This window comes from Neoarius graeffei, chromosome 6 (assembly GCF_027579695.1).
Source record: "Neoarius graeffei isolate fNeoGra1 chromosome 6, fNeoGra1.pri, whole genome shotgun sequence".
Classification (NCBI taxonomy): Eukaryota; Metazoa; Chordata; class Actinopteri; order Siluriformes; family Ariidae; genus Neoarius; species Neoarius graeffei.
In genome coordinates, this window is record NC_083574.1 from 41,338,728 (window position 1) to 41,365,798 (window position 27,071).

A 27,071-nucleotide genomic window follows, 5' to 3' on the forward strand; every position below is an offset into this window, starting at 1 on the left:
AATAAAGTATAGTTGGACTAAGCTTCTAAAGAGGAATTAAAAGGGTTAAACAGATTGTGCCTGAAGGAAAATGAATCACATCACTTATCTAAATAATTAATAATTAATCCCAAATATCCACAATGTCGTTCTGTTATTCCAAATACCATATTTGGGATTCAACCTCAGAGCCACTGGATTGACTCTCGGTTTCATTTCCTGAAAAATGCACGCCTGTGACACACCTGGGATGCCAGATTTGTCTAGAAAACCTACCCTTAAGTCTTTTTAATTCCTTTTGAGATTGAAATGAGAATCTAGTTTTAATTGCACTTGATTATTAATAATTCTTATAAATCATACTTGTGCTTGTTTATAGAGACATTAGACATGTTGAATCTTTGACTAGCCACAGACTGAGGTTATTGTTCGACGTGTACATTATGACTGAAATCTGGCAACCCTGTTTAAAGCTACCTGTTTGCAGGTAATAGGAGTTAGAGTGGATAGTTTCTACTCCACACAATGTCGCGTATAGTATCAGCGTATATTTTCCAGGTAGTTTGTGAGCATGGAGGAAGTTTGGATTTTAAAACTTTGGATCAGATCTTACAGAAACATTTCACGGTGTTAGATGAAGTGCTTCGAGAAGCTTTCTGTGATGTGGACAGGCTGTTGGTGGTGGAAGGCCATGAAAAAAGATCAGACAATAAAGTCTCCAGTGCTGACACTGTGATCATCACTAAAACACCACTGAGAGTTTGTCAGATGCCCCATGGCCAGTGTGCTGGCTGCCAAACTCTGCACCTTTGCAGGTATTTGGTTTGCGGGAACTGCAGGTACAGGTGAGTAAATAGTCTGTCAGAAATAGGGGTACAGTAGGAGTCCATTCTGTCCCCCAAGGTACAGTCTACACTAATGTACCCCTTGGACCTCAAGGTAACCAAATGTACCTTTTTAGGGCCAAAAAGGGACATACAGTTGTGTTCAAAATAATAGCAGTGTGTTTAAAAATGTGAGTAAAGCTCAAAATCCTTATAATAGTTTTTATTTCCATGCATTGGGAACACTGCACATTATATTCTACATCAAAACATGAAGAAAAATGTATCAATATTTTAATTACTTTACAGAAAATGAAGAAAAATGAACATTGGGCTGTTCAAAAAAATAGCAGTGTCTGCATTTTTCATTACAAACTCCAAATATTTACTGTATAAACTGAAAAAATCTTAAGGATTTAGTATTCCTGTGAATCAGTAAACTAATATTTAGTTGTATAACCACGGTTTCTGAGAACTTCTGGCACCTGTGAACAGGTATTCCAGAGGACTCCCTAAAGTGAATGACGCATGAAATGGAATGACGAATGACAGGTAGTAAATTTGAACAATAAATGGTCCCTTGTCATTCAGATTCTTACAAATGGAATAACGATTGAAATCTTTAGTTTTAGACCTCCCTAGGATAAGATAAGTGGGTGCTTGGTGGGATATCAGCTTTTACAAATGGAATGACAGGGTTTCTATATGTATTGACTTACTTTGAGCTAATGTTGTCAGTGATCTCACCTTTTACAAATGGAATGATAAGGTTTCTAGGTGGAATGACATACTTTGAGGCAATGTTATCAGTGTTATCAAATTAACAAATGGAATGACATTGTTTCTAGGGTTAGGGTTAGGTTATAGGTGATATCACTGATAACATTGCCTCAAAGTATGTCATTCCACCTAAAAACACTGTCATTCCATTTGTAAAAGGGGATATCACTGATAACATTAGCTTAAAGTATGTCATTCCACCTGGAAATGCTGTCATTCCATTTGTAAAAGGTGATATCACTGATAACATAACCTAAAAGTATGTCATTCCACTTAGAAACAATGTCATTCCATTTCATGAGCTGAAAGCATGTCATTCCACCTACATTTCAATCGTTATTCCATTTATAAGAATCTGAATGACAAGGGACCATTTATTGTTCAAATCACTAGCTGTCATTCCATTTCATGCGTCATTCACTTTAGGGAGTCCCGTATTCCAGCCCAGGATGATTTGACAACATTCCACAATTCCTCTGCATTTCTTGGTTTTGCTTCAGAAACAGCATTTTTGATGTCACCCCACAAGTTTTCTATCGGATTAAGATCCAGGGATTGGGCTGGCCACTCCATAACTTTCATTTTGTTGGTCTTGAACCCTGATGCTGCTCACTTACTGGTGTGTTTGGGGTCGTTGTCTTGTTGAAACACCCATTTCAAGGGCATTTCCTCTTCAGCATAAGGCAACATGACCTCCTCAAGTATTTTGATATATGCAAACTGATCCATGATCCCTGGTATGCGATAAATGGGCCCAACACCACAGTAAGAGAAACATTCCCATATCATGATGCTTGCACCACCATGCTTCACTGTCTTCAGAGTGTACTGTGGCTTGAATTCAGTGTTTGGGGGTCGTCTGAAAAACTGTCTGCGGCCCTTGGACCCAAAAAGAACAATTTTACTTTCATCAGTCCACAAAATGTTTTTCCATTTCTCTTTAGGCCAGTCGATGTGTTCTTTGGCAAATTGTATCCTCTTCAGCACGTCTTTTTTTTAACAGTGGAACTTTGCGGGAGCTTCTTGCCAATAGATTAGCTTCACACAGGCGTCTTCTAATTGTCACAGTACTCACAGGTAACTTCAGACCGTCTTTGATCACCCTGGAGCTGATCATTGGCTGAGTCTTTGCCATTCTGGCTATTCTTCGATCCATTTGAATGGTAGTCTTCTGTTTTCTTCCACGTCTCTCTGGCTTTGCTGTCCATTTTAAAGCACTGGAGATCATTTTAGCCGAGCAGCCCATCATTTTCTGCACTTCTTTACAGTATACGTTTTACCCACTGGCGGCTCGTTAATAGGGGCGATTTGGGCGACGCACTCCCAAACAGGGAGGGAGATTTTTTTTTTAATCTACTCCTACTACCATGGCAACAGTAATGTCATTGTCCAATCAGGCTAAGGTCGCGCCTGGTGTAGCCACGCCCTTTTGGGGCGATTTCTGTCAGGTTCAGATTTGCCCCAAAATCTCCCATTGACACTAATGGTACGTACGTTTTTTTTCGAAAATCATGCTCCCAATGCATTTTCTATTAGGTTTTATGTGCTCGCACAAGCAGCGTGCTTACGTCATACGCCTGTTGCGCCACGCAAGCGTTGCCAGATTGGGGGGTTTTAAGTGCATTTTGGCAGGTTTTGAACATAATTTTGGGCTGGAAAACGCAACTTGCGTGGGAAATGTGTGAACATTCTATGAAGAAGATGGCGGCGAGTGTTGAGTGCAACAATACGATAGCGTCTCTGAAAGAAGTTCTCTTTAGTCATCGTACCAATGAGGAGAAAACGGCAATCAAACAGCTAGGACCTCCTAGACCGAATTTAAACATCAAGCAAGTGTCTACGAAGGGGGAGAAGACCTACTCAAGAGGTTTTAACAAGAACTGGTACCACCAGAAAACTTGGCTAGCTGGCTGTAATGTAGTCAATGCTCTTTTTTGCTACCCTTGCGTTCTCTTCCACCCTGGAAGTAGCACAGCAGACGGTACAGTGATATCTGATATTTGAATTTACTAGGCAAAAGTTGTTTTTGTGTGTGTGTGTGTGTGTGTGTGTGTGTGTGTGTGTGTTACCAATGGCAGTTTAACATTGCCATGCTTGGAATATTTCAGTAGCCTCAAGTTCTCTCTGACTTGGTGTAAATTAAGCATATTTTCAGTTTTTATATATTGTACAGTATGTGTTCATTGGAGCCAGCAGCACCTTACCTTTTTTCCAACTTGTTAAGCCAAGTTGCACTGACTACAAAACCTTGTGTAACCTTGTGTGTATATAGCTAAATAACTAAAGCCTTTTGTGTTCATTGACATGCTTGTAATACTTTAAATTTCCTTTTAAGGCATGGCTTTCTGGAGGAATTCTTGGGGAAAAAAAACTGCAGAATTTATTTAGAATTATTATTTGTTGTTAAAATGGTGCAATTCCATATAAAAAACACATAATTAAGCTGCACATGTTTGTTTGATGGTTATGCTTTTCTTCATCTTTTTCAAAACTTAAATAAACACTTGTTTTGGATTTATATCCTGCCACTTTAATTGCATTCTTTAGAATGAAGAAATTAGAATATGTTTATAATTAAGAATTTGTGTCTACTTATTATAGAATACTGGAATAATATGAGAAAATAAATGAGTAATGTAATATTAATTGATTGTGATGCCAAATGTTTTGCTTTGAAGGCTTCACAATGAATCTTCCTTAGTTTTAGCCTGGCAAGCCAGACTAAATGTGAATATTTGCCACTCGTAGGCAAAAATATTTTTGGCCGCTAGGCGGGTGGGTCTAGTTTACTAGGCTACCTTAGTTTGCCACCTTTAACTTGTTTAGTGTTGCCACCTAGTGGAGAGAAGAGATATTGTCTATATTGATGTCTGAATTTACCAGGCAAAAACAAGTTCGGCCAATTGATTTGCTACCTAGGTCAATTTACTTCAGTCCTGTGGACATTTACGGTCCATGTAGACATAACAGGGGAAAATTGCCCCCCCTGAAAAAAAATTCAGGAGCCGCCACTGGTTTTACCTCTCCAATCAACGTTTTAATCCAAGCACGCTGTTCTTCTGAACAATGTCTGGAACGACCCATGTTTCTCAGGTTTTCAGAGAGAAATGGATGTACAACATGTGCTGGCTTCATCCTTAAATTAGGGCCACCTGATTGACATCTGTTTTTTCACAGAATGAATGATCTCACTAATTAAACTCCACACTGCTATTATTTTGAACACGTCCCTTTCACTTAATTATTCGATTACACAGACTCAGGAGCATGCATATCATGAATGTTGGGTCTGTTTGTTTTCTATGACTCTACTACACCTACTGGTAAATTATTTGCCATGTGGTAATATAATTTGTACCAAAAACAGTGATTGATCTGGTTAATCGTGTTGGACTGCTATTATTTTGAACACAAGTGTATATGTTCCCAAGCAGTATATAAAGGGTACAAATCAGTATACCGGGTGGCACGGTGGTGTAGTGGTTAGCGCTGTCGCCTCACAGCAAGAAGGTCCTGGGTTCGAGCCCCGGGGCCGGCGAGGGCCTTTCTGTGTGGAGTTTGCATGCTCTCCCCGTGTCCGCGTGGGTTTCCTCCGGGTGCTCCGGTTTCCCCCACAGTCCAAAGACATGCAGGTTAGGTTAACTGGTGACTCTAAAATTGACCGTAGGTGTGAATGTGAGTGTGAATGGTTGCCTGTGTCTATGTGTCAGCCCTGCGATGACCTGGCGACTTGTCCAGGGTGTACCCCGCCTTTCGCCCGTAGTCAGCTGGGATAGGCTCCAGCTTGCCTGCGACCCTGTAGAAGGATAAAGCGGCTAGAGATAATGAGATGAGATGAAATCAGTATACCAGTGACAAGCTGTTGTACCCCTACAATAATGTACTTCATTTCTAAGAGTGTAGAAAAGAAATCTGTTAGTAGGCCTGATTTGTTTCAGTCCTGATGTTTTAAGAAACCATCATTTTCTTACAGGGAAAAATGCAAAAACTCCCATGCCTTGGATTCCTCTCATAACTCAGCCCTCCTGATGAAAGTGGGACTCCAGCACCTTAGACAGTCTGCACTTTTCCAGTTATTGCTGCAGAATGACCCCTACCTCCTGCCTGAGGTCAGTGAGAGACACCAAGTCTGTTTATACACAACATCTAAGGGGGCATGGGGGTGTAAGGGTCAGCACAGTCACCTCACAGCAAGCAAGCTCTGAGTTTGAACCTGACGCTCGACCAGTGTAGAGTTTTCAGGTTCTCCTAGTGTCTGTGTGGGCTTCCTCAAGGTGCTCCAGTTTCTTCCCACAGCCCAAAGACATGCAGATTAGGTCAACCGGCTACACTAAATTGCCTATGGCTGTCTGTCTCTCTGAGTTAGCCCCATGATAGACTGGTGACCCAGCCAAGGTGTACCTTGTTTCTTGTAATGTATAAGCAGTATAGAAAATGAATGAATCTGTTTATCTTATCAAATCAACTGGTTATCATATATTTTTTGACTCATGTTGTGCATGGATTTAGGTTTGCACCCACTATAATAAGGGGAATGGAGAACACGGAGGCTGTAGGTATCAGGCATCCTGCACCAACCTGCACATCTGCCAGCACTTCCTCCAGGATAATTGTCAATTTGGTGCTGACTGCAAAAGAGCTCATTCATTTGATGCCACTGCTATGAAAATTCTTCATGGCCGAGGACTCAGCCCAAAAAACATCGACAATTTCCACAAGTTTTACAAAAACAGGTTTTTGATCTGCTCTTATAAAGAAAAACCACCTGGTCCACATTATCTGGCTAAAACAGTTAATCCTGGAACAGGTTAGAATCAGATGGCCTTGAGTTCAAGTCAACATTTCTTCTCTGTTTTTTTTTAGACGCTCATTATAATCTTTTGCCTTTTCAGTATCTTTAGCTGCTGGAGAAAGTCCAAAGCCTGCAAATGAACCTGACCCGAATGAGATTTGCCTTTTCTTCATTCGCAGATGTTGCAGCTTTAAAGGTATTGTACAGATCATGGTGTCTAATAGATACTGTAGGACTTGCTGGACGATAGGCACTTCCTATTTATATTCTGTTTCTCACTTTCCTTGTTATTATTCACTTTGACTTCAGTTTATTTGCAACGATTGTACTAATTAACCTTGAATAGTAAATTGAGTCGAAAATTTTAGTAAATGGAATATTTACCTTAAATTACATGCACCCTGTGAGCACTGAGTGTCCATGTACATGACTGGGCCGGTCTATCCGGATTTAAATTTGAAGAAGCCTTTATTTGTCACGTGTACTACATTATAGTGATTTTTCTTTTTTTTTTTTTGCATATCCCAGCTTGTTAAATGAACTGGGGTCAGTAAACCTTCTGGGGTGGGTTTCCCAAAAGCCTCTTAACGCTAAGAGCAGCTTAACTAGGAGAGAGAGTGTTCGTTGTGATGCTCGTGCTACCATTTAATGATGATTTTTGTGCTACGATGCTTTTGGGAAACCCACCCCTGATCAGTAACCCAGAGCCACAAAAGGCTAATTTTGGTTGTTTTTGGTCTGCTATGATTTAGCCTGTAAACATATGGGTTTTGACAGCTTGTATATGACCACAACAGTCATCATTTATATCCATCCTTCCGTTATCTGTAGCTGCTTATCCTGTACAGGGTTGCAGGCAAGCTGGAGCCTATCCCAGCTGACTATGGGCGAGAGGTGGGGTACAAGTCACCAGGTCACTGCAGGGCTGACGCACAGAGACAAACAACCATTCACACTCACATTCACACCTACGGTCAATTTAGAGTCACCAGTTAACCTAACCTGCATGTCTTTGGACTGTGGGGGAAACCGGAGCACCCGGAGGAAACCCACGCGGACACGGGGAGAACATGCAGACTCCGCACAGAAAGGCCGTCATTGGCCGCTGGGCTCGAACCCAGAACCTTCTTGCTGTGAGGCGACAGTGCTAACCACTACACGTGCCACTCCTCATCATTTATGTCTTTGAAAAAAGATATTAAAAACCTTCACTCTGGCTAAAATTTAGGCATTCCGTTAATGTCAGCAAACATTTCTTGGTAACAGTTTAGTATAAGCACCATAAATTAACATATGGTACTACCCAACTAATGCGTTCATACAGATAAATTAATGCATTCACTAGGGTTAGGGGGGTTAGTACCAAAAATACACAAGTACCAAAATTGTCTGAACTTACATTATAGCCTAACTTTTGGTTAACATCCCTGCATAATATAAATTATATTTATTAATAGGATTATTGCGGGCGGCACGGTGGTGTAGTGGTTAGCGCTGTCGCCTCACAATAAGAAGGTCCGGGTTCGAGCCCCGTGGCCGGCGAGGGCCTTTCTGTGTGGAGTTTGCATGTTCTCCCCGTGTCCGCGTGGGTTTCCTCCGGGTGCTCCGGTTTCCCCCACAGTCCAAAGACATGCAGGTTAGGTTAACTGGTGACTCTAAATTGACCGTAGGTGTGAATGGTTGTCTGTGTCTGTGTGTCAGCCCTGTGATGACCTGGCGACTTGTCCAGGGTGTACTCCGCCTTTCGCCCGTAGTCAGCTGGGATAGGCTCCAGCTTGCCTGCGACCCTGTGGAACAGGATAAAGCGGCTAGAGATAATGAGATGAGATGAGGATTATTGCACATCATGACATTAATTAACAAGATGTCAATACTTAACTATGATGATTATTAATGATTATTCCTATATGATTCATACATTTCCTCATGTGCTAGTAATTATTATATGCACTAATTTAGCATTTTTGAAGCATTAGAACTAATATATGCTTATTTCTGGATCTTATATTTCTGGTAAGGTGTTACAACATTTCCATATCTTATAAATACACATATTTGTGCTATCTGGGTAATCTACTAACACACACAAATAAAATTACACTTCCAGTCTTGAATTCCTGCTCGTGGTAAATCAGGGATGTCAGTGACTGTGTGAACCTGTTTAGTAAATTGCAGAGGTTTAGTCTTTCTGTGGATTCATTAATTATTCACGAGAACCTCATGTTCTACTCATAGATCAATACTAATAGACATCTCAGGTCTTGGATTAACTCGGGTCATCTTTCTTTAATTTCATAACAATACAAATTTAAAACAGGACCCAAATTTTCTTACTTTCATCCCAGTCGCTTCACACGCTTGAGAATAGAGTAAATGATCAGAGATGGAGGGAATGTTAGACAGACTAAAATGTTTCATATTTATAGCAATAATCTCATTCATCTCATCTCATTATCTCTAGCTGCTTTATCCTGTTCTACAGGGTCACAGGCAAGCTGGAGCCTATCCCAGCTGACTACGGGCGAAAGGCGGGGTACACCCTGGACAAGTCACCAGGTCATCACAGGGCTGACACATAGACACAGACAACCATTCACACTCACATTCACAGTCAGTTTAGAGCCACCAGTTAGCCTAACCTGCATGTCTTTAGGGAAACCGGAGCACCCGGAGGAAACCCACACAGAAAGGCCCTCGTTGGATACTGGGCTCGAACCCAGAACCTTCTTGCTGTGAGGTGACAGTGCTAACCACTACACCACCATAGCTTATTTTATTTTTCAAAATAATATCTATAATTAAGTAACATAACCACTACCAATACAACTTGATCTATCAAGTACGTATGTATAATATTTTCTACATTGATTAGAGAAAATGTTCATGCATACAGTATTGTTTCACCTTCTGGTTCATTAACCCTACTATATTACATTACATTGCATTATATTATGTTGTATGACTTTTTTGTTTGTTTGTTTTTTAACGGTTTAGAGAAGTGTGTCCGTGTTCATTACCACTTGCCATATAAATGGCAAGTTTTAGATAAAAATGGACAGACATGGAAAGACTTCCCGAATGGAGAAGCAATTGAGAGAGCCTTTTGTAATCCAGCTAATGAAGTAAGGTAAACACTGATCTTTTATTTTGAAATAATTGAACACATTTACAGTAAGTGTAAAAAGCCTTAAAGTGTAAAAATATTAAAAGTAAATGGTGAAATTAAACTTTTAGTCCAGGGCCTGAGATTGTTAACTTCATCTCCATGACATGTGGAGGGAAAAAGGTTCGCCGTCTGTCCACAGCATCATCTGTTACAAAACCCCCTAACTTCATCCTGACCACTGAGTGGCTCTGGTACTGGAAAAATGAAAAAGAAGAATGGGTCGAATATGGACAGGAGGTCAGTGACTTTCCTTTCAGTCTGTAACTGGGACTGAGTAGTATTTAATAACATGCTTTTCAATAATTGCACTTAACTCTATATAATCTCATTGTCTACAGGTGGATACAGAGCTGACCACTCCTCTCACCTCCCAGACACTAGAGAACATTTACCAGTCGGATCCGCAGAGTCAAATCCCTGTCAGTTCTGAGAAACATATGGACATGCTGTACTTGAGCGGTAAGCCAAACAGGACATCCTCTCTATTCTGTCCTTCTTGCATATATATTATATGGACACAAGTGTTTCACTGGGAAATACGTCACTCGTATTTTTCATACAAGCTACATCCGGGATATCGAGAACAGCAGCCATGACATATTTCTCAATATGTCGCTCATGACGAAATCGATGAATTGTTTTGATAAATTTGGGTACTTTTTGTTTGTGAATGTGTCGATATAATAAAAAGAAAATCACACACTAGCTTGAAGATATGAAGTGTATCTTCTCATGTTGAAAAACTCGCATTCATGCGAAATGCATCGCAGATCTGAGTGACATATTTCCTGAAATTTAAACCCGATGATGTCACTCCTAGTGTTTTCCCGCTGATTAGATGCATATTGTCAAAATGGCAAACCGGTTTAAGATTAAAATTCTTTTGATTAACTTGTGTACAGAGGTGGACAAAGTACCCAACTTCATAACTTAAGTCAAAGTACAGATCCCACTGGTCAAATGTTACTCTGATACAAGTGAAAGTTGTACAGTCAAAGTTTTATTTTAACTTAAGTACTGAAATGTTTGCTTTTAAAAATACTTAAGTATTAGAAGTACAACCCCGATTCCAAAAAAGTTGGGACAAAGTACAAATTATAAATAAAAAATGGAATGCAATAATTTACAAATCTCAAAAACTGATATTGTATTCACAATAGAACATAGACAACATATCAAATGTCGAAAGTGAGACATTTTGAAATTTCATGCCAAATATTGGCTCATTTGAAATTTCATGACAGCAACACATCTCAAAAAAGTTGGGACAGGGGCAATAAGAGGCTGGAAAAGTTAAAGGTACAAAAAAGGAACAGCTGGAGGACCAAATTGCAACTCATTAGGTCAACTGGCAATAGATCATTAACATGACTGGGTATAAAAAGAGCATCTTGGAGTGGCAGCGGCTCTCAGAAGTAAAGATGGGAAGAGGATCACCAATCCCCCTAATTCTGCGCCGACAAATAGTGGAGCAATATCAGAAAGGAGTTCGACAGTGTAAAATTGCAAAGGGTTTGAACATATCATCATCTACAGTGCATAATATCATCAAAAGATTCAGAGAATCTGGAAGAATCTCTGTGTGTAAGGGTCAAGGCCAGAAAACGATACTGGGTGCCCGTGATCTTCGGGCCCTTAGACGGCACTGCATCACATACAGGCATGCTTCTGTATTGGAAATCACAAAATGAGCTCAGGAATATTTCCAGAGAACATTATCTGTGAACACAATTCACCGTGCTATCCGCCGTTGCCAGCTAAAACTCTATAGTTCAAAGAAGAAGCCGTATCTAAACATGATCCAGAAGCGCAGACGTCTTCTCTGGGCCAAGGCTCATTTAAAATGGACTGTGGCAAAGTGGAAAACTGTTCTGTGGTCAGACAAATCAAAAAGTGAAGTTCTTTATGGAAATCAGGGACGCCGTGTCATTCGGACTAAAGAGGAGAAGGACAACCCAAGTTGTTATCACCACTCAGTTCAGAAGCCTGCATCTCTGATGGTATGGGGTTGCATTAGTGCGTGTGGCATGGGCAGCTTACACATCTGGAAGGACACCATCAATGCTGAAAGGTATATCCAGGTTCTAGAGCAACATATGCTCCCATCCAGATGACGTCTCTTTCAGGGAAGACCTTGCATTTTCCAACATGACAATGCCAAACCACATACTGCATCAATGACAGCATCATGGCTGCGTAGAAGAAGGGTCCGGGTACTGAACTGGCCAGCCTGCAGTCCAGATCTTTCACCCATAGAAAACATTTGGCGCATCATAAAACGGAAGATACGACAAAAAAGACCCAAGACAGTTGAGCAACTAGAATCCTACATTAGACAAGAATGGGTTAACATTCCTATCCCTAAACTTGAGCAACTTGTCTCCTCAGTCCCCAGACGTTTACAGACTGTTGTAAAGAGAAAAGGGGATGTCTCACAGTGGTAAACATGGCCTTGTCCCAACTTTTTTGAGATGTGTTGTTGTCATGAAATTTAAAATCACCTAATTTTTCTCTTTAAATGATACATTTTCTCAGTTTAAACATTTGATATGTCATCTATGTTCTATTCTGAATAAAATATGGAATTTTGAAACTTCCACATCCTTGCATTCCGTTTTTATTTACAATTTGTACTTTGTCCCAACTTTTTTGGAATCGGGGTTGTACATTTTCTGTCAACGCATTGTTGTATTATTGCCACAACGATTACAAAACCTAATGCCTCTGAAGCAACTGACTGGATTTAGTGATTCGCTTGTAGAACCTGTAGAATAAACACCTGGTAGAACGTTACAAAATGAAACACAATTTGCAACCAAGCAGAATCATCAATAAGATGCTAGCTAGTTTTTCTCTTTGGCTACTGGTAAAAAATACGTAGTAGCTATAGTAATTATGCAAGGTCACAAAAGCTACAATGTTAATGTTACCAAAGACAGAAATGTGAATTCACAAAATGAACGCACGCTGTGCCATCATGGTGGTTTAACGTTAAGCTAGCTAGTCAGTGAAACTCCACCTGACATGCTAGCAAACTCTTTTCAAACTCAAAATCATATTGGGTAGCAAACACTACTAGAAAAGAAAGATTTCTCCATTCTGTTTATTTGGCAAGATTATGCTAAAACATTTCTGAAAGGACTTCAGATAAGTTAACGTAATTCATGTTAGCGTAACTCCGTTTTTAAATGCTAACTAACTGTCCAAGTTAACTGGCTATGTGTTAACGTTAGCTATGGACAAGGCTACGGCAACTTGACGGACAAATCCATAGAAAGTCATTTGACGAACCAGACTGCATAGCTATTGCAACATTATCGCTAGCTTTGAAAGCACAGACAACCTCATTGCAAGCTTTCTCTTGGAATAAAATGTTTACATACAGTACATTTTACATATGCTTCTGCAGGTTGGACGGCAAGTTTTTGGAGGCCATGATGTGGTTCGTTTTAGGCAAACAAAGCAAACATTTAAAATGAAATTAATCTTTAATCCTTTCCCCAGAGCATTCCCCAGAAGAACCGCCTCCTTCCATTCCGCCATCAACTGATCATGTTCAAATAAGGCTGCTGAGAAATAATTGAACTTGATTTTATACCAGTCCATGGACATGACGTGACCCGAGTGATTACTGACAGACTGTCTCGGTGTCAATTGTGAAAAAAACAATCACATTTTAGAAAAGAAAAGAAAAAAAATCCAATTTCAAATCTGCTTCATAGTAACGAGTAACGAGGACCCTGATAGAAATGTAGTGGAGTAAAAAAGTATGATATTTGTCTTTCAAATGTAGTAAAGTTAAAGTCATAAGTTTCCAAAAAAAAATTAATACTCAAGTAAAGTATAGATACTCAAAAAGTGTACTTAAGTACAGTACTCAAGTAAGTATACTTCGTTACTGTCCACCTCTGCTTGTGTATTTTCTTTTTGTGGATGTGTCTATATAATATAAAGAATATTAAATGGTGGTGTAAAGATATGAAGTTTATCTTCTCGTGTTGAAAAATATATCACTCGTTCACGTCTCTCACTTGTGATGTATACATTCACCACTTGAAAATAAACTTCATATCTTCGCCCAACTGTGTAATACCCTCTGTATATGCTCCGTTTTTATTGTGGTATATTTTATTTGCAGGCATGTATCAGCAAAACATTCTGTACCAAACAAAAAGAGAGATTCGGAGGAGGCCACGATTTGTTTCTGCTCTCGAGGTTGAGAGCAAGCTGAAAAGGTATCAGGCTAAAACTGGCTGAGTCACTGTTGTGTTGATACATACAGTATTCATAGATGCTCAACTTTAGCCTCGAAGTAATGATTTGATGCCTTATCACAAGAAGAAGGCATACCTAAGATTAGCACAATCGTTGTTTTGTAAAGGCATTTGCCCTGGGGTTAGAACCAGGGCTTTGAACCGGTTCAAGGAACGAAAACGAAAACCGGGAACTTTTTCTATTTCACATGGAACAGAAATGAAACCAGAAACTTTATTATTTTTTATATTCCGGAACAGAAACGCTTATTAAAAATAATGGTAACCGGTTAATACCGGTTTTTATTTCGTTCCTCAAAGTTTCTGTAGCCTACAAATAGTCATTCTTCTCCTGCACAAGTTTCTATGACCCGCTGGGGTTCACTTCCTGTGTGACGTTCGCTGACTGAATGGAGAGAGCGGGAAGGTGGACTACTATCACGTCTCCATTACTGAGTGTCTGAGCAAAGAAGAGCCTGAACGTTGCAACCTCCCTATTGGCTGTTTGTAAAAATGTATCAGTTGTTGCCCTTCCCACGGGAATCATCGCGGGCTCGAGAGACGAGACCTGACGAGTTAGTTCGTTGGTAGCAGAACAAAATGTCTGGACACAAATCGGGTTTTCAGAAAAGGAAAGAAAATAAACGGAGGGTCGAAAATACAAAAAAGGAGGCAGAAAATGCAAAACGAGTTTTAAGGTAGGACAAATGGTTACTTTTCTGAGGCAGCCCGCCGTGGCTGCCTGCAGGCTTATTTATTATAGCCCATTTAGTTAAAATAGTTGATATAAAATGTTTATAGTTATGTGATGGTTGTCCTGATTTAGACTGGTTTTTTTTGGGGGGGGGGGTTGCGCGATGTTGCACCCGGGTCCAGATTAGGGCAGAACCGGCCCTGGCTACATTTCAGGTGTAGTTTGTTTTATGTATGTATGTACTTGCATAGATGTGTACTTGGTCTTCCAATATGGCGCCTAACAAAATCTCGCGGCGCGGTGACGTCATGCGGTAGCCCTCTATAGGGCCTGACTAGCCTTTGGTAACACACTAAACGAATTATCTTTCATTTTTGGCACTTTTTCTGTTTGTGTAGATGGGAAGACATACTGAGAATCCAAATCGCCAACATTTGAAATAATAATTGTTTTGAATTATTTCTTGTCTTATTTAATGAAGGTTGTAATAGAATTAGCCTACATTTGGCTTAAGCTGGATGAGACAGAGACATAATTTTATAGCCATTTGTTAAACAGCTGACAGGGAACGTAATTAACCGTTCTGGGAACGAAATTTTTTTTGTTCTAACCGGTTCGGGAACGTCTATTTAATGGTGGAACCCAAAACCGGAAACGTTAAAATTCCGTTTCTGTTCGGAACGAACCAATAGGAAAAAAATTCCGGTTCAAAGCCCTGGTTAGAACTAATGAAGGGTCAGTGTGATCTTGAAGCTGAAAATTGGAATAAATCATTCATCTTTAGTAGACTCTTTATCCTGGTCAGACTTGTGGTGGATCTGGAATATATTCTGGCAACACAGGGAACAAGGTCAAAGTCTATCACAGGGCACTATGCGTGTACATTTACACGCTCATTCACACTACAGGGCAATTTAACATAGCCAATCTACCCACCTGCGTGTTTTTAGACAGTGGGAGGAAACTGGAGAATCCAGAGGAAACCCACACAGACACTGAGAGAGCATGCTGAACCAAGTATACTCTACATAGACAGTAACCTGAGCACATGATCAAACTGGGGACACTGGATCCTCTGTGCTGCCCTGAATAAATAAACTCAATAAGTAATTTCATTAGATGTGTCCGAATTAACTGTTACGCTGAAAGTAGTTGAAGCTTTTCACTGAGCTTAGCAATAGCAAAAAATCTGATAAACCTTGACGTGATGCTTGTGCCTGATTTTGACTCACCTTCTTGTTGATGGCGTCATATGAGTATCCTAAAGATATGCACTTTCCAAAAACAGTTTTTCACCATTTCTTCAGTGGTTAATCCATTTGTATCAAAGAACTGCTGCTGTAATCAAAAATACTGTCCTGTGCTCATCCCAGGACTCTTATTCAGAGTCTGCTCATAATAAACGAGGTGGCACGGTGGTGTAGTGGTTAGCACTGTTGCCTCACAGCGAGAAGGTTCTGGGTTCAAGCCTCACGGCTGACGAGGGCCTTTCTGTGTGGAGTCTCCCTGTGTCTGTGTGGGTTTCCCCCACAGTACAAAGACATGCGGTTAGGCTAACGTGAGGTGGCCTTGGGCTGAAGTGCCCTTGAGCGAGGCACCTAACCCATACATGTCAACCTTTGGTCAATCAAACCTGTATAACCAACCTCCAAAATCCGTATTTCCCTTATAAAATCCATATAAGATGCAAATTAAAATAATTTACCTAAAATTTGAATGATAATTAACAATGATATATCCCAGTTACTTTTTATTCAATATTAATAACAACAAACCTTCAGAATGAATACAAAGCTCCAATGTTTGACAAAAACACAAAGTGTTATCAGCGTAGTTATGAAGGAAATACTTCGTTGTTTGGAGACAGGTTTCACCGAGCGGCTATTATGCGCGAGACTTCATATTAGCCACAAAGTCAGGAAAATCTGTTCGTAAAATTACGTTATAATGACCAAATACAATGAAAAGTATTTTTCCAGTCTCACCTGTGAAAGGTAATCCCATGTGATCTTGTTTGGACGGTAAACCTGTTGGTACAGTTAAACGCAGCACATGAATGAGGCATCTTTATTCTCGGCTACTGTCTAGATGCTATACCAGAGACGGTTGAAGAATCTCCACTTTGCCACATCCAATATGGCGGCGAGGATGACGTATGATTCTACGCAGAAGGCGGCGTCTATGTTTATATGTCTATGACTTCCCGGTTGGCGGGATTCTCGCAATGCGGTGTGCGCATGATCAAAAGTGGAACGAAGTCTCACTACCACAAGATAACGCGTGATTTCATAAGACTCTTTACTGGCTGTCTGTGGTGTACAGTACGTTTGTAAATGTTATGCGCTCTTATCATCGTGGGAATTGATTATAGCTCGAAATAAATATTGAAGTTTTTTTTTTTTTTTTTTTAAAGATATTTTTTTGGGCTTTTTGCACCTTTATTGGATAGGACAGTGTAGAGACAGGAAATGAGCGGGAGAGAGAGACGGGAAGGGATCGGGAAATGACCTCGGGCCGGAATCGAACCCGGGTCGCCCGCATTCATGGTATGGCGCCTTAACCACCTGAGCCACGACGCCCCCTATTGAAGTTTTTTTTAAAGAATCCGTATAACTTTATTTGTACGCCCGTATACTACGTTTATTGAATCAAATCCGTATAAAATACGGACATTCCGTATAGGTTGACATGTATGCTAACCCCTAACTGCTCCCCGGGTGCTGTAGCATGGCTGCTCACTGCTCTGGGTATGTGTGTGTGCTCATCGCTCATTTGTGTGTGTGTGTGCATGCGTGTGCTCACTGATTCAGATGGGTTAAATACAGAGGATGAATTTCACTGTGCTTAAGTGTGCATGTGACAAATAAAGGCTTCTTCTTCTTAAACATTCTTTCAACATGAGTTAACACTGAATCTGGAGAAGACCAAATGTATGCTTATAGGTCATAATCGCAGACTGCAAAGTAAAGTACCCCTAACACTAACTATCTTAGATCATAGAGGTGGACAAAGTACCCAACTTCACTACTTAAGTCAAAGTACAGATCCCACGGGTCAAATGTTACTCCAATACAAGTGAAAGTTGTCCAGTCAAACTTTTACTTAAGTTAAAGTACTGAAGTACTTGCTTTTAAAAATACGTAGGTATTAAAAGTACATTTTCTGTCAATGCATTGCTGTATTATTGCCACAACGCTTACAAAACCTAATGCCTCTGAAGCAACTGACTGGATTTACAAAATGAACGCATGCTGTGCCATCATGGTGGTTTAACGTTAAGCTAGCTAGTCAGTGAAGCACCACCTGACATGCTAGCAAACTCTTTTCAAACTCAAAATCATATTGGGTAGCTAACGCTACTAGAAAAGAAAGATGTCTACATTGATTATTTGGCAAGATTATGCTAAAACATATTTCTGAAAGGACTTTAGATAAGTTAACGTTATTCATGTTAGCGTAACTCTGTTTTTACATGCTAACTAACAGCGTCCAAGTTAACTAGCTATGTGGTAACATTAGCTTTGGACAAGGCTACGGCAACTTGGAGGGCAAATCCATAGAAAGTCATTGGACTAACCAGACTGCACAGCTATTGCAACGTTATCGCTAGCTCTAAAAGCACAGACAACTTCACTGCAAGCTTTCTCTTGGAATAAAACGTTTATATACCTCAATATGCTTCTGCAGGTCGGATGGCGAGTTTTTGTAGGCTGTGATGTGCTTCGTTTTAGGCAAACAAAGCAAACATTTAAAACAAAATGACTCTTTATTCCTTTCAGAAAACTGAAACATGGGTTTTAGCTATAGCCATGAGTGCGTGCATTCTTCAGAAGAACCTCCTCCTTCCATTCTGCCATCAGCTGGTCATGTTAAATAATGCTGCTGAGAAATCATTGGACTTGATTTTATACAGTCTATGGACATACGGTAACATGACCCTAGTGATTACTGATAGACTGTCTCAGTGTCACCTGTGAAAACAAAACACATTTTAGAAAAGAAAATTAAAACAAAAAACCCATCCACTTTCAAAGCTGCTTCATAGTAACGAGTAACGAGGACCTTGATAGAAATGTAGTGGAGTGAAAAGTACGATATTTGTCTTTCAAATGTAGTGAAGTTAAAGTCATAAGTTGCCAAAAAAAATACTCAAGTAAAGTACAGATACTGGGCGGCACGGTGGTGTAGTGGTTAGCGCTGTCGCCTCACAGCAAGAAGGTCCTGGGTTCGAGCCCCGGGGCCGGCAAGGGCCTTTCTGTGTGGAGTTTGCATGTTCTCCCCGTGTCCGCGTGGGTTTCCTCCGGGTGCTCCGGTTTCCCCCACAGTCCAAAGACATGCAGGTTAGGTTAACTGGTGACTCTAAATTGAGCGTAGGTGTGAATGTGAGTGTGAATGGTTGTCTGTGTCTATGTGTCGGCCCTGTGATGACCTGGCGACTTGTCCAGGGTGTACCCCGCCTTTCGCCTGTAGTCAGCTGGGATAGGCTCCAACTTGCCTGCGACCCTGTAGAAGGATAAAGCGGCTAGAGATAATGAGATGAGATGAGTACAGATACTCAAAAAGTGTACTTAAGTACAGTACTCAAGTAAATGTACTTCGTTACTGTCCACCTCTGCTAGATCATAATGTGGACAATGTTAGTAGTTTTAAATATCTAGGAATTTATATATCAGCTGATTTTACGTGGACAAACCATGTTGAATATGTGGCTAGTAAAATTAACAAAGGCTTGGTCTACTTAGACATATCAACCATTTACTGCCTTTCAAATCGTGCCTTCTTTTTTATAACACTTTTAATGCCTTTATTTGAGTATGCGGATATAGTTCGGGGGAGACAGACGTAATGTAACTTTAATAGCTAGTTTACAAGTACTACAAAATAAGGCTGCTAAATTAATTCTAGATAGACGTCTTTATTCTTCTGCCGGGCATGCTCTTGCCATACTTAAGTGGGTATCTCTGGAGAAAAGACGGTTACAGAGAAGATGCGTGTATGTGTACAAGTGTCGAAATGGACTTGCAGAACACAATTTGAATTTGATTAGGCATCAAGATCGACATAGCTATAACACAAGAAATAAGGAAAAACTCAGGCTCCCCAAAATTCAGAGGAACTGGGGAAAGCCAAGGACTGAATTTCATGCAGTCAAAGATTAACCAGGAAATTAGAGAATCAGGGAATGTTCGTATTTTTAAGCGAAACTTAACATTGTTTTTACGTACTAGATAGTCATAATTATCATAATTATTAGCTTTTTCATGCATTTATAGCTCAACACTTTCTTTGCATTTATTAATAGTTTTAATTTATGAGGTCCGGGCGGCACGGTGGTGTAGTGGTTAGCGCTGTCGCCTCACAGCAAGAAGGTCCGGGTTCAAGCCCCGTGGCCGACGAGGGCCTTTCTGTGTGGAGTTTGCATGTTCTCCCCGTGTCTGCGTGGGTTTCCTTCACAGTCCAAAGACATGCAGGTTAGGTTAACTGGTGGCTCTAAATTGACTGTAGGTGTGAATGTGAGTGTGAATGGTTGTCTGTGTCTATGTGTCAGCCCTGTGATGACCTGGTGACTTGTCCAGGGTGTACCCCGCCTTTCGCCCGTAGTCAGCTGGGATAGGCTCCAGCTTGCCTGTGACCCTGTAGAACAGGATAAAGCGGCTAGAGATAATGAGATGAGATGAGGTCCTTTTTGAAAATCATGTATCATGTAAAAGTTTCCTCAATAACGGCACAGTGGTGTAAGTGGTTAGCACGGTTGCCTCACAGCAAGAAGGTTCTGGGTTTGAACACAGCAGCCGGCGAGGGCCTTTCTGTGTGGAGTTTGCATGTTCTGCCTGTGTCTGCATGGGTGCTCCGGTTTCCCCCATAGTTCAAAGACATGCAGGTTAGGTTAATATGGGACGGCCTTGAGCGAGGCACCTAACTCCCAACTGCTCCCCAGGCGCTGTTACCGTAGCATGGCTGCCCACTGCTCTGGGCATGTGTGTGTGCTCATTGCTCATGTGTGTGTTCACTGCTTCAGATGGGTTAAATGCAGAGAGGAAATTTCACAAGTGTGTAATGAATAAAGTTGTTCTTTCTTTCTTTCTTTCTTTCTTTCTTTCTTTCTTTCTTTCTTTCTATTATTATTATTATTATTATCACTCTTAGTACTGTTTGGCTTTACAGTTTTTTTCTTGCCACCGTCACCTCTGACTTGTTTATTTGGGATCTGAATCTAACTGCATCCAGATTTCTGTAAAACTGAATTGTGAATTATATCTATTGTTAAAAGTGTTATATGAATACAAATTCTGTTTAAGGAAACAATGTATTGGAAGACAATAATAGGAAATGACCAAATATCTCTCATATAGAAAGAAAGGGTAATATAAGCACAAGTCTTTTTTTTTTTTTGTGTGTGTGTGTGTGTGTGTGTTCTTCATAGTGAAAGCTCCATCTCCAGCACCGTGGCAATTCCTGCACACTGGGATAGAGGAGCTTTACCCAACTTCTCATACAAGGTACACATTGTGTGTTGTGTTATTTCTGCTATCATTGCAGGCTTTCTGTTGTTGGCTTTTTGTCGATTGCTGTTCCCAACTGCTTCAGTATCCTTAACTCTTTACCCCTTAAAGCAGTCGCTACAGCCACCCTTGTATATGTATATACTGTTCACCCTGAGAACATATTTACAAGAAAAAAAGTCTAAAGACAAGGTTTTGACAAGGCATCATATGTCGTCATTATGGGATATACACGGGGTTGTCATATGTCGTCATTAAGGGGTAAAGAGCTAATTGTGGTTTACTGTTGACAGTCTGTTGTTCATAAAATGCCAACTAAGTTAAATTCGATAAAAATAATAAATAGTAACTTGAACTTTGTTTGTCAGCTGGTTCCCCTGTCTAGGACAGAGGCTGAATTCCTCAAGTTAGAGAAGCTCTTTAAACAGACCATGCCAAAATACAACATTATCAGCATTGAGAGGAGCCAGAACAGCTCTCTATGGAAGGTTTTCCAATGGTAAGGGCAAAGGCTTCCAACTTTGTGTCATGAATTATAATCATGGAAAGTTGTTTTTACAAGGTCACTGCACTCTCAGAATGTTGTTAATTATCATATAATTACTGATAAGATTTAAAAAAAAACAGTGTAAATGGTCAAATGTAGAGCAAAGACATTTACCTTTAACTCGAAATTGTTAGCATACTTAAGAACACCAGTGCTACTGTACTATTTAGGACACAGCCAAAACCTAGAACTTGAATGAATTTTACATTAAATATTTTGATCAATTAATATATATCCAGGGTTTTCCACCATATTTTGATGGACCAGTACAATTTTAAATCTTTGAGCGGTAGGTGATCTTCATGATCTAGCAATCTTTCGGCTATAGTAATATATTTAGTAATATTTAGTGGAATATATTTAGCTGAATATTTAAACAATATTAGCTGGCGTTGAGTGGTATATCAGATATACCACTCAACATTCAGCTAGCATTATACTGAACGAGTCAAAGATGAGTTCGATATCATGTTAGCTGAATGGAATATTTGATATACCACGTCAAAAGCAGCAGTGAAGTCACCTTCCAGCCAGTGTAGCATTCATCAGTAGTGTTAGCAAACGCTAATAAAGTGGTCAAGCCAGTGCTATCGAGAGCAAGTAGCACAGGCTAACGACCAAGAAACTAAGACTTCTGTCTCCAGACTCCTCTTCCATGCTACATGCTCACCACAGTATTTTTCACTCTGACTTAAGTATTCATAGTTACTTTTTAAATCAACATCGATAACTACACGCAACGGAGCGACCTGGCAGCCTGCCGCTAATCCCTTGCAAAATCCTTTGCCCCGTTGCTTTTTTGGTGTCTGGCTAAGTTTTGGCTGAGCTCAAGTCCCAGCTCTAATAGTAACGGTTCGCCACTGCTTGTAAATATGCGTGAAGAATATCTAATGAAGTTTTGGGAGCCTTTCAGATGTGTTCGATGTGTCTTTCTCTTTCCCAGCAAACAAAGAAATGCTTCTGCGCATGCACATCAGAAAACTTTCTCATTGGATATTCACATCAGCTCTGATGTGTGACGTCATGTTGTCTTGACAACCATGCAATATCGTAAACCATATTGAATGCTCATTCTCTGTTGGGTAGAGTGACACAATACACATAGGATAAGTGATATGATAATATTGCGTACTATTGAACCAAATGAATGAAACCCACTAGAAGGGAATAGAACACATGTTTTAATTCTATGGAAAAAGTGTCCTGGATGTATAATAATTAGTCATGTTTAGTGGGCTGTGTGTGTGGGGTGGTGCAGTGGTCAGCACTGTCACCTGACGGCAAGAAGGTTCTGGGTTCGAACCTCAATTGGGGCCTTTCTGTGTGGAGTTTGCCTGTTCTCCCTGTGCCTGCATGAGTTTCCTCCCACAGTCCAAAGATAAGGTCAACTCTAAAGTGCCCATAGGTGTGAATGGTTGTTTGCAATATATTGGAGACCTGCCCAGGGTGGACCCCACCTCCTGCCCCCGTGACCCTGATGGATAAGTGGCATAGATGATGGATGGCTGTGTGTGTGCTGTGGAAAGCCTACATCCTACCATCTTCACTGCTCCTTCCCTGTAGTCTAGTGCCAGATGTCTTGGTGGTTGGGAATATCTGCTTTAAGTCATTGTAACAGACTCTGCATGCAAGTGTGTGTCAGCTTCAGTTCCCACATTTCTATATGCATACTGTGGCTGTATGTTATGAATCTTCTTTTCAGGCAGAAAGAGCAGATGAAGGAGCAGAATGGAGGGAGAGATGTAGATGAGAGACTCTTGTTTCACGGCACGCAGCGGTCTCAAATTGAGGCCATCTGTGAGCAGAGCTTTGACTGGAGGATTTGTGGGGTGAATCACGCATTATATGGAAAAGGTGAGAGCAAATAAATGAAGAAATAATTTATGTTCCTTATAGAACATTATTAATAGTTTTAAATGATTATACAGTGGTGCTTGAAAGTTTGTGAACCCTTTAGAATTTTCTACATTTCTGCATAAATATGACCTAAAACATCATCAGATTTTCACACAAGTCCTAAAAGTAGATAAAGAGAACCCAGTTAAACAAATGAGACAAAAATATTATACTTGGTCATTTATTTATTGAGGAAAATGATCCAATATTACATATCTGTGAGTGGCAAAAGTATGTGAACCTTTGCTTTCAGTATCTGGTGTGACCCCCTTGTGCAGCAATAACGGCAACTAAACGTTTCCGGTAGCTGTTGATCAGTCCTGCACACCGGCTTGGAGGAATTTTAGCCCATTCCTCCGTACAGAACAGCTTCAACTCTGGGATGTTGGTGGGTTTCCTCACATGAACTGCTCGCTTCAGGTCCTTCCACAACATTTCAATTGGATTAAGGTCAGGACTTTGACTTGGCCATTCCAAAACATTAACTTTATTCTTCTTTAACCATTCTTTGGTAGAACAACTTGTGTGCTTAGGGTCGTTGTCTTGCTGCATGACCCACCTTCTCTTGAGATTCAGTTCATGGACAGATGTCCTGACATTTTCCTTTAGAATTCGCTGGTATAATTCAGAATTCATTGTTCCATCAATGATGGCAAGCCGTCCTGGCCCAGATGCAGCAAAACAGGCCCAAACCATGATACTACCACCACCATGTTTCACAGATGGAATAAGGTTCTTATGCTGGAATGCAGTGTTTTCCTTTCTCCAAACATAACGCTTCTCATTTAAACCAAAAAGTTCTATTTTGGTCTCATCCGTCCACAAAACATTTTTCCAATAGCCTTCTGGCTTGTCCACATGATCTTTAGCAAACTGCAGATGAGCAGCAATGTTCTTTTTGGAGAGCAGTGGCTCTCTCCTTGCAACCCTGCCATGCACACCATTGTTGTTCAGTGTTCTCCTGATGGTGGACTCATGAACATTAACATTAGCCAGTGTGAGAGAGGCCTTCAGTTGCTTAGAGGCTCCCCTGGGGTCCTTTGTGACCTCGCCGACTATTCCACGCCTTGCTCTTGGAGTGATCTTTGTTGGTTGACCACTCCTGGGGAGGGTAACAATGGTCTTGAATTTCCTCTGTACACAATCTGTCTGACTGTGGATTGGTGGAGTCCAAACTCTTTAGAGATGGTTTTGTAACCTTTTCCAGCCTGATGAGCATCAACAATGCTCTATCTGAGGTCCTCAGAAATCTCCTTTGTTCATGCCATGATACACTTCCACAAACATGTGTTGTGAAGATCAGACTTTGATAGATCCCTGTTCTTTAAATAAAACAGGGTGCCCACTCACACCTGATTGTCATCCCATTGATTGAAAACACCTGACTCTAATTTCACCTTCAAATTCACTGCTAATCCTAGAGGTTCACATACTTTTGCCACTCACAGATCTGTAATATTGGATCATTTTCCTCAATAAATAAATGACCAAGTATAATATTTTTGTCTCATTTGTTTAACTGGGTTCTCTTTTTCTACTTTTAGGACTTGTGTGAAAATCTGATGATGTTTTAGGTCATATTTATGCAGAAATATAGAAAATTCTAAAGGGTTCACAAACTTTCAAGCACCACTGCATACAGTGGGGCAAAAAAGTATTTAGTCAGCCACCAATTGTGCAAGTTCTCCCACTTAAAAAGATGAGAGGCCTGTAATTTTCATCATAGGTACACTTCAACTATGAGAGACAGAATGGGGGGAAAGAATCCAGGAAATCACATTGTAGGATTTTTAATGAATTAATTGGTAAATTCCTCGGTAAAATAAGTATTTGGTCACCTACAAACAAACAAGATTTCTGGCTCTCGCATACCTGTAACTTCTTAAGAGGCTCCTCTGTCCTCCACTCGTTACCTGTATTAATGGCACCTGTTTGAACTCGTTATCAGTATAAAAGACACCTGTCCACAACCTCAAACAGAAGACTAAATCCTTTTTTGCCCCACTGTATTATAGGCCACTTCCAAAATGTATTGTTTTTCATGGTCATGTATGTAATATGCAGCACCAGTAAATACAAGTATACATTTTAAATCACATTTAATAAGATGGTGCACACAAAGTTTTATTTTTCCTCAACATCAGTGGAGTTTTGTTTTGTTTCTTACTCAGGAAGTTATTTTGCCAGAGATGCCTCCTACTCTGATCAACACTCTCAGTCTACAGACAGCAGCAAAAAGATGTTTGTGGCAAGGGTTTTGGTGGGACACTACACTAATGGCCACAGCACTTTACTCTTTCCTCCTCGTAAAACCATGGGTAAAGGCTTCTATGACAGCTGTGTGGACAACTGCAGCGATCCAAGCATTTTTGTCATCTTTGAGAAGTACCAGATTTACCCTGAATTCATTATAGAATATGCTCCTGAGAAGTCCAAATGTTTCATCTCATCTCATCATCTCTAGCCGCTTTATCCTTCTACAGGGTCGCAGGCAAGCTGGAGCCTATCCCAGCTGACTACGGGTGAAAGGCGGGGTACACCCTGGACAAGTCGCCAGGTCATCACAGGGCTGACACAGAGACACAGACAACCATTCACACTCACATTCACATCTACGGTCAATTTAGAGTCACCAGTTAACCTAACCTGCATGTCTTTGGACTGTGGGGGAAACCGGAGCACCCGGAGGAAACCCACGCGGACACGGGGAGAACATGCAAACTCCGCACAGGAAGGCCCTCGCCGGCCACGGGGCTCGAACCCGGACCTTCTTGCTGTGAGGCGACAGCGCTAACCACTACACCACCGTGCCGCCCGTCCAAATGGTTGACTTCCTAAATATCTGTACAGTATCATATTATATTAGATTTAAAGTACGGAATATACAGTAAAGGACAATGAAGTAAAATAATGAAGGAATTAAAATTAAAATCCTATTCAGTGCACGTTTAGCTGCCCTATTGTAGATGTGAAATGGATGTTAGCGACCAATGTGATTTCATGTGATTTAAGAGCATATGTACAGATGCATTTGTGCTGTAAAGATTTAGGAAGATGAATGACTGACTCAGTGAATATTATACCTTTTTCCTGTTGGGATGATAAGCTTTTGCAAGAAAAACACTTTGGATTGTGTCATAAACTTGGTTTCTGTTGTGAATTTTATTTGCCCTGATGAGTTTACTAAGCAAAAAACAGTTATGCCCTCATTGTACTTTGTCTCCTGGTTATATATGTTTAAAACTTGACTCCAAAATTTTTATTTTAATGCATACGAAAGAGTTTTGGGCTTTTATGTATGCATTTATAGCTAGAGGGTTATTTTTAGAGATCAAAATGAAGATCAATTGGGGATGGTTATTGTATAAGTACAACTTTTTCAGTGTTTGAATTTAATATCAAAATTAAAGATAAATAAAGACATCCATTTCTGTCAAAATTTCTTTAAAGCACTTTGCCACAGCACTCTGGAAAAGTACTGCCTTTCAAATAAATGTGATATTTGCAGTGAACAGCAACATATACATTGTTTGAATAAATAAATCATCTAAATAAAACAACATTTAAAGTATATTTTAGGGTTGCAACTCAAAATGGAGTTAATTCCATATATTTTGGCACCCTTCAAGAGAAGAGA

At 40.3% G+C, this 27,071-nt stretch overlaps 1 protein-coding gene across 1 annotated transcript; it reads left to right on the forward strand.

Moving 5' to 3' along the window:
• Nucleotides 1–470: 470 nt before the first annotated feature.
• Nucleotides 471–26,873, forward strand: LOC132887894 (protein mono-ADP-ribosyltransferase PARP12-like). Its single transcript, XM_060923661.1, has 12 exons — nt 471–824; nt 5,557–5,692; nt 6,093–6,390; nt 6,476–6,571; nt 9,370–9,502; nt 9,610–9,778; nt 9,880–10,000; nt 13,680–13,776; nt 20,913–20,988; nt 21,360–21,490; nt 23,241–23,392; nt 25,606–26,873. The coding sequence occupies exons 1-12, from the start codon at nt 505–507 to the stop codon at nt 25,896–25,898; spliced, it is 2,022 nt and encodes a 673-aa protein (XP_060779644.1). The 5' UTR covers nt 471–504; the 3' UTR covers nt 25,899–26,873.
• Nucleotides 26,874–27,071: the final 198 nt, after the last annotated feature.